The following is an 8,674-nucleotide window of genomic DNA, read 5'->3' as shown; positions in this document are numbered from 1 at the left end:
CCACCATATGGAAAGGGTCTGATTGGCAAACAACTTTTTTTTTTCAGCATGACATTGATCCCAATCACACTTTCAGTGCAGTAAAAGTATACCTGGATAGAAAAACACAAAATGAAACACCATGTCATACACTGGCCTCCCCAGAGTCCATACCTCAACATTATTGACGCAGTATGATATCATTTGGACAGAGAACAGAAAGAAAGGAAGCCAACATCCAAAGAAGAGCTCTGAAGAAACCTGGAGAACTATTCCTGAAGACTGCTCAAAGAAGTTCAGAGGAAACCTTACCTTAGAGAGTTCAGGCTATCTTGAAGAATAAAGGCAATCATACACTGACAGACAAGCCAACTGCAATTGTAAAATTGGAATTGGCGTTGTAAAACTCAGTGTTTGCCTTATATACTATATTTCCATGGATGTTTGCACACATTTCAATAAACAACTGTAGCTACTTCTCATTTCTCTAGCACAATATAAATAAACGAGGGGTGGTTTAGGAGTTTCGCACAGTATTATATGCAAGCTAATTAAGAAAAATAGCTCACACTTATAGCACTTTGCAGAATTTATTCCAAAACATATAAGAAAGTTATACGTCTGTTTGAAAAAAAAAATCAGTTTAGTGCGATGGTTCATGACACAAATTAAGACACTCTATAAATGTCATCAGTTATCATGTCATCACCAAAACATGGTTTTAACAATATACTTCCGTGTTGTTCTGCTCTTCCCAAAGTTAAAAAAAAACTCATCATATAAAGTTTTATCAAAAAGAAAACGCTCTGCATTTTTTTTTCCAACTAAAGGTTTCACTTGTCTCATAAAATATCCAATGGCACCTGTTTTTGCCCACTCCAGTCCGGTTGGTGGCAGTAATTTTTCAAACTAGCTTGCCAACCGAGGACTAAACCACAGAAGAAGAGCAGGAGACTGTCCACTTCCTGCTGCTCAATAAAGTTTTGCAAAGCCGCAGCACAAACATGGGGGCTGTTACAGATGGTAAGTAACCGTTCTCTTCATTTATATTAGCTATTCATACCACCTATGAGTAGTAACAATTATCTAAACCTTTAGAAATACTACTATACCCAGGCACATACCCATGCCCGTCAAAAACGAACCAGTTGTGCATGGAGACGTGGGTTATTTTGGATACAGCTAACATCAAGTAGCCTTGTTAGCCGGTGTATTCGCTTTACCTGCTGTACCTGAATGGCTGTTATTTCGCCCGTATTCCAGATGAAGTTATACGGAAACGCCTTCTCATTGACGGTGATGGAGCCGGAGATGACCGCCGAATCAATTTGCTCCTGAAGAGTTTCACGAAATGGTGCAACTCTCCCGGGACCCCGGAGGAAGGGTAAGCGAGCTCTACATACCCAACTCGGTTGCCACGCATTTCTCTAAAATCGCCTAGAAGAATTTGGTCTGAGTCATAAAAAGTGCTGTAATTCTGTTCAGATTCACACAGTATCAGAGGATGCTGGGCATTCTGGCTCAGTGTGAATTTTCCATGGGGAAGACGTTGATGGTTTACGACATGAATCTTCGGGAAATGGAGAATTATGAGAAAATCTATTCCAACATCGGTAGGACTGGGTTTTGTGAGACTGTCCATTTATCTTCGCAACTGTTTACAAGTCACATTTTGTATTACCTGCTTTTCCAACTCGTTGATTTGCCCCCATACTACAGAACAAAACATTGCATCTGCACATGAGAAGATAGCAGAATGCAAAAAAGAAATTCAGAGGGCAAAGAGGATACGAAAGAATCGCCAAGGTAAGAAAGCTATTCAGTCAGCTGTCCTATTGCAACACGTTTGTTATGTACCCCTTCTACAAGCTATACCTCCAGCTGTTGTCAATTCTCACCTGTAAATTCTAAAGATCTTGACATCAGTTAAAGCCTTACACCTATTTACTTGATCCTATCCCCACCAAACTATTTAAATGTGTGTTTCACCGTTTCCCTTAAATGTGCTGTAATCACACTGCTACTCGAGAGAAAAAAAACCTGGCTCCATTGATCATTAATAATTCTAGCCTTAATTGTAATCTTTCATTCTTCAGCAAAGCATTTGGAAAAAAAAGTTTACAAACAACTGAATAAATACCTTTCAAATCATAGTTTTTATAAGTACTAATCAAGGTTGAGAACCAGTCATGGCACAGCAACAGCTCTTACTAAAGTCATCAATGACTCGAGGATCAATAATGATTCCCTGAAAGTTTTAGTTTTTCTTGATCTCACTGCTGCTTTGAACACAGTTGACCATGAGATTCTAATTCATAGGCTTCAGGACAAAGTTGGTTTAACAGGTCAGGCTCTTGATTGGCTCTCATCATATCTAAAGGGTAGAAGTTTAATGTTTCAGTTAGCAGTTTTAGATCAATCAGAAGTTCCTCAAGAGTCTATCCTTGGTCCATTACTATTTAACTTTTACATGCTCCCACTTGGTGCTGTCTTAAAGAACCATAATAAAGCCTACAATTGTTATGCGGATGATACACGTTTGTACTTATCACTTTCCTCTGATGATCTAACGTCTGTTCGCAAAAAATTAATGAGCTATGTTGATGATATTAACTCAGGGGCTCGCAAAATTTTAAAATCCCTGGTAGCCCTTCGGGCGGGCACTCTTTAGTTTTTGGTAGCCCGAAATAAATTTGAGTAGCCCGAATAAAAAAAGATTATTTTTATTGTATAATATTGTAAAGGAAACAAAACATCAATCAAAAAATTGTTAAAACACAAATTACAACAACTGTGTAAACATTACAATCAACTCAAATATCTGGTTCTAATTAAACAGAATTTTCTGTGAACTTGTTAGAACTGTGTAGAACATGAATTAGTCTGTGTCAGATCCTGAATCTGAAATTTCCACTGAAGTCTCGGATGAGAAAATGCCACTCGACGTTGAGGGCATAGCATCTCCTTCATCAGCTTTCTCTTCCTGTGCATTGCCCTCCATTTCACTGCTCTTTGTTCTTGTCGGGGTTTTATGATCCAGGTGTCTTGAACCTTTTCCAGAAAACATCCAGAAACGAATCGACTTGTCAGGGCAAAAAGATTCAACTGTTTCCCCATTAATGGAGAGTTGCATGCAGTCATTCAGTGTTTCAGGGTGTAGAGAGGTACGATGTGTTGTCTTCACTCGGTTCATGCAAGAAAATCCTCTCTCACAGATGGCTGTCGATGGACTAAGTGTCAGCATTAATTTCACCAGCAACAAGATATGAGAGAGATGTTCTGGAATGTCAGAGAGGAGATCTCTGTACAAGCAATCTACTTTGCGACCCCGGCGTTCTGCAAGCCACACTTTTAGATCCATCCATTCTTGTGGAATTTTCTCTTTCTCTTCTGCATCTAGCAAACAGGCAAAATGTGTGACAAGATAATCCACCTCTTCATCCCCATAATTTGCTAGTTCTTCTCTGGGGTAGGGAAGCGTGGAAGGGTCAAAAACCTTGAAACAAGAGAGAGGCTTTTCATGGAGATTTTTAAATCTGTTGTCCATGTACTTGACTGTGTTGTCAATAATCTTCTGGATCTCTGCACCAAAGGTGTCTTTGTCTGTTCCCTCACCTCTTCTAGCAGGTCGCTGACTTTTTGTTAGCCGAGTTCCACAGTAGCAAATGCTACCATCCTGGTTCGCTGTGAACTTTGTGTCCAAGGTTTTCTGATATTCTCCTGGTTTTGTTTTTAGGCTGAGTAAGCGTGATGTTGTGCTCTCAACTAACTGATTTGTTCGTGTGATGTTTAGGTTTTCATGCTGAAAATCAGTAGAGCACTTGGATAAGATGGTACTGTAGTCCAACATGAAATGCAGGAAGCGAACAAATTTCTCAGTCTTCATCTCCTGCACCACCCCCTTAGCCTTGGCTGCATCCTCGGCTTTGACATCACTTCCTTCTGCCATGTTCTCCATATGAACAACAGTGGGAGTGTAATTTTTTTCCACAGCCTTTAGACATCTCAGCCGGCTTGGAAGCCACCGTGTGCTCTTCAGCCCACTGAAATGTGCCAGCCTCTCATTTAGCAGTTCACTTATTTCTGTCAGCTCTCTTCGCTTCTTTGGGGAATAGTAGTACATCTTAAAGATGGTTTTCAGTGTATCTTCAAATTTCACCAGGTACTCACAGCCTTTCACGCTATCCAGCACGGCTAGCTCTAGTTTGTGTGCCACACAGTGGATTGTTATGATGTGGGGTATCCTCTGTTTCAGTCTCCCAGCTACTCCTGTTTTCTCACCCATCATCACTGCAGCACCATCAAAATTTGCACACACTACTTTCTTTTTCCATGTGTCCTCTCTGATACCCATGGTGTTCACTGCTTCATCAATAGCCTCTAAAATACCTGCAGCATTTGCACTCTTGACTGGCTGACATTTGATCATGTATGTGGCTATGTCACCATTATCCCTCACATACCTGACGTGAACCAACTCCTGTTCTATTATACCAGTGTCTGTACTGCCATCTGCAAGAATGGATAAGAACCTGCTTTCTTGAATTTCCTTTTCAATCTGGTCTCTTGAAGTTTGTGCTATTGCTCCAATAAACTCTCTGCAAGCATGGTCATTGAGGTAAGTGGAACCAAGATCTAGGCCATTTGCTTTCTGAAGTTTGCAAAGACTGCTAAATTTTGCCAGTGGTAGTTCACTCTTTGCAACATAGTACGCAGTTCTAAACAGCTTTTTCAGGACTTCTTGTTGTGCTTGGTTTATTTTTAGTATGGTTTTTGCAATTGGTGTTTGTTCTGGGACAGATGCTGCAGACTGAGCACCAATGCATTTCTTGTGATGCAGAGATTTCTCATGAGTTCTGATGGGGTCTTTCCTAAAATTACTGGTCCCAGTAACAAAGGCGCTTGTCGACTCAGCAATAGAGGGAAACTCACGACACACCCGGCAGAACATCATGTTATTTACCTTGTCATATTCCAGCCACAGAAATTCTTTTGTCCATGAATCCAAAAAACTGCGCTTTCTTTTTGCCTCGTAATCTGATTTATCATAACTTTTCCGCTTTGTGGTAGGCATTTCTTTGCCTGTCCCTTCTTCATCCTGACCTGTCTTTTTTGGCTCAGCAGAACTAAAATACCTGCGTAAATCCATCTGTCTTTACACATGCCAGAGATTTTTTTTTTTTTTTTTTTAAATTCTCTGCGCAGTCAACCTCTAGCACGTTTAAGCTTGCTGCGGGAGATTTCACGTGCCACGTTTGAAGAGTAAGCTAGTGAGTGATGTTGTGTCCTGTCTGACTATACCATATTGCACCACTAGAGGGTGGTGTCGTGAAATAAGAGGAAAGTGCAGTCGGGAAATTGTAGAGTTAGAATATAGTTAAGACGGCTATCTGATAACTCGATATGTCTCCCTGTTACCTCTACGATGTAAAGTTATGTGCTGCATTCATTAAAGAGCACTGTTCTTTGATGAGGACTCAGCTAATTACTCAGCTACATTTGCGAAAGAAAGCAAAGGCATTGTCATATATTTTTACTTCCTATGATAGCCCGACGGGCAGGGCTGAGATAGATTTTGGTAGCCCGACTGGAAATATCACTAGCCCCGGGACGTCGGGCTAGCGATTTTGCGAGCCCTGTAACTGCTGGATGTCTCAAAGCTTTTTAGAACGGAACAGAGCCCAAACCAAAACACTTTTTGTTGGTCCCAAAAGTCTGGGACATAAAAATAGTTTCTCTGAAACAGAGTGAGCAAATCAGGGACCTTGGCATCATCTTGGTGGTTTCAGTTTTGATAACCACATGAGTGAGGTTACTAGAACTTCTTTCTATCACTTAAAAATATATCAAAGGTTAGAAAATTCTTATCTCAAAATGACTTATGTGTTTGATCCATGTGTTCATGTCAAGTTTGTCAGATTATTGCAATCATCAGGATGTCTTTAGATGATTCAAAATGCAGCGGCTACTGTCCTAATTGGTGTGTGGAAATTTGACCACTTTACCCCAGTGATGAAGGAACTTCATTGGCTCCCATTACAATATAAAATTACCTTAAAATTCTTCTATTACTTCACAAAACTCTGTTTCGCTCAACAGTACATTATGTATATAAGATGTAACTTGTCCAACTTCTCTCTTTCCATACTTTTTCCAGAGTATGATGCTCTAGCTAAGGTTATCCAGCAGCACCCAGACCGACATGAAACACTAAAGTAAGTCAGTCCTTGCCTTCTGGTTAGTCAGATCTTTGCATTAAATTAAATGCATCCAATTTACAGTTGTGGTCAAAAGTTTACATACACTTGGAAAGAACATAATATCATGGCTCTCTTAAGTTTCCCGTTAATTCTACAACTCTGATTTTTCTCCTACAGAGTGATTGGAACAGATACTTCTTTGTCACAAAAAACATTCATGAAGTTTGGTTCTCTTATGACTATATTATGGGTTAACAGAAAAAAGTGATCACGTCTGCTGGGTCAAAAATATACATACAGCAACATGAATTAGCAATTTTGGTGACTTAGAATGTTGTCAGTGAAAGGAGCTTCATAGCATGGCCTCTTAACTTCTTGTGAGTGATTATGAGTGACTACAGCTGGTGACTTCTCTGAGGCCAGTTAAATAGGGCTCATTGGATACAAACGCCCACAAATGGTACAATGGGGAAGTCAAAGGCGCTCAGCATGGATCTGAAAAAGAGAATTATTGACTTGAACAAGTCAGGAAAGTCACTTGGGGCCATTTCAAAGCAGCTGCAGGTCCCAAGAGCAACAGTGCAAACAGTTGTTTGTAAGTGTAAAGTGCATGGCACTGTTTTGTCACTGCCACGATAAGGAAGAAAACACAAGCTACCATCTGCTGCTGAGAGAAAATTGGTCAGGAGGAGGAAGAGTCAACCGAGAATCACCAAAAAGCAGATCTGCCAAGAATTAGAAGCTTCTGGAACACAGGTCTCATTGTCCACAGTCAAACGTGTTTTGCATCTCCATGGACTGAGAGGCTCCCATGCAAGAAGGAAGCCCTTGCTCCAAAAGCGGCACCTTAAGGCTCAACTGAAGTTTGCTGCTGATGGACAAAGATAAGACCTTCTGGAGGAAAGTTCTGTGGTCAGACGAAACAAAAATCAAGCTTTTTGGCCACAATGCCCAGCAATATGTTTGGAGGAGAAAAGGTGAGGCCTTTAACCCCAAGAACACCATGCCTACCATCAAGCATGGTGGTGGTAGTATTATGCTGTGGGGCTGTTTTGTTGCCAATGGAACTGGTGCTTTACAGAGAGTAAATGGGATAATGAAGAAGGAAGATTACCTTGAAATTCTTCAACATAACCTAAAATCATCAGCCCAAAGTTTGGGTCTTGGGCGCAGTTGAGTGTTCCAGGACAATGACCCCAAACACACATCACAAGTGGTAAAAGGAATGGCTAAATCAGGCTAGAACAAGGGTTTTAGAATGGCCTTCCCAAAGTCCTGACTTAAACCCCATTGAAAACATGTGGACAATGCTGAAGAAACAATGTCAGAAAGCCATTAAATGTAACTGAACTGCACCAATTCTGTCAAGAGGAGTGGTCAAAGATTCAACCAGAAGTTTGTGGATTGCTACCAAAAGCGTCCAATTGCAGTGAAAATAGCTAAGGGACATGTAACCAAATATTAGCACTGCTGTATGTATATTTTTGACCCAGCAGACGTGATCACTTTATTCTGTTAACCCATAATATAGTTATAAAAGAACCAAACTTCATGAATGTTTTTTGTGACAAAGAAGTATCTGATCCAATTACTCTATCAGAGAAAAATCAGAGTTATAGAAATAACGGGAAACTCGAGAGCCATGATATTATGTTCTTTACAAACAAACGTTTGACCACAACTGTATGTGCTTTCAGCTTTTGTGATGATCTGGCTATGAGCTCAGTTTTACTTTGTTCTTTGCAGGCAGCTTGAGGCGCTTGATAAAGAACTCCAACAGCTGTCTCACATTAAGGAGAATGTGGATGCCAAGGTAAAACCAAAATATCTCTTAAACGCTTTAGTTTTAACTTTGAATATTTTTTTAGTTAGCAGTAAAAATTCCTACTTGTTAAAATCTTGCTTTTGTTCCACTCAGTTGGAGTTGCGGAAGAAGCAGTTCCATGTGCTGCTCAGTACCATACAGGAGCTTCAGCAGACCCTTGAGAGTGAGTGCTTTTTAGTCTCAGTAGCTGTTAAAGTGTGCATCTTAGCACATTTGGTGTCACCTCACCTCGCTGATCAACTTTCTGTTTTCTAGACGATGAGAAATCAGACAATGACGACAACAGTCAGGAGAGCCCTGCAGAGAACGGAGAGTGAATATGTGGATATCCTGAATTTAAAACAAAACTTGATTTTAATTGATTTTGTTGTCTCTGATACTTTTTTTTAAAATGTATTTTGAATAAAGCTGACTTGTCCACAGCTGCTTTGTTTAATTTATTCACCAAATTTTAGATTCATATTAACATTGTTGATCTATATTTGTTTTGCTGTGGGAAACCACAAGAGGGAGCTAAAGTTATTTAAGTAGTTACAAAGTGTAAAGGTAATGGACTGGTTCTTATATCTCGTTTTTCTACTGAACAATCAAAGCACTTTTAAGCAACTTACCTGCTCTGCCTCCTGAGTCACAGCCACCCCAGTTATTTACTCAGGTTTTGAGTTAAAAC

At 40.1% G+C, this 8,674-nt stretch overlaps 1 protein-coding gene across 1 annotated transcript; it reads left to right on the top strand.

Annotated features, from left to right (window-relative positions):
- Positions 1-873: 873 nt before the first annotated feature.
- Positions 874-8,426, top strand: thoc7 (THO complex 7). The gene is made up of 8 exons (XM_040029203.1): positions 874-1,002; positions 1,243-1,363; positions 1,465-1,592; positions 1,699-1,785; positions 6,137-6,194; positions 7,926-7,992; positions 8,098-8,167; positions 8,260-8,426. The coding sequence occupies exons 1-8, from the start codon at positions 984-986 to the stop codon at positions 8,319-8,321; spliced, it is 612 nt and encodes a 203-aa protein (XP_039885137.1). The 5' UTR covers positions 874-983; the 3' UTR covers positions 8,322-8,426.
- Positions 8,427-8,674: the final 248 nt, after the last annotated feature.

This window comes from Simochromis diagramma, unplaced genomic scaffold (assembly GCF_900408965.1).
Source record: "Simochromis diagramma unplaced genomic scaffold, fSimDia1.1 OVJJ01000483.1, whole genome shotgun sequence".
NCBI lineage: Eukaryota > Metazoa > Chordata > Actinopteri > Cichliformes > Cichlidae > Simochromis > Simochromis diagramma.
The sequence above is the reverse complement of the archived record's forward strand: the minus strand, read 5'-3'. Positions and strand labels throughout refer to the sequence as shown.

Coding starts and splice junctions, on each gene's coding strand:
- thoc7 (XM_040029203.1), top strand. Junction 1,364..1,464: donor CCCGGGACCCCGGAGGAAGG/GTAAGCGAGCTC, acceptor AATTCTGTTCAG/ATTCACACAGTATCAGAGGA. Junction 7,993..8,097: donor AGGAGAATGTGGATGCCAAG/GTAAAACCAAAA, acceptor TGTTCCACTCAG/TTGGAGTTGCGGAAGAAGCA.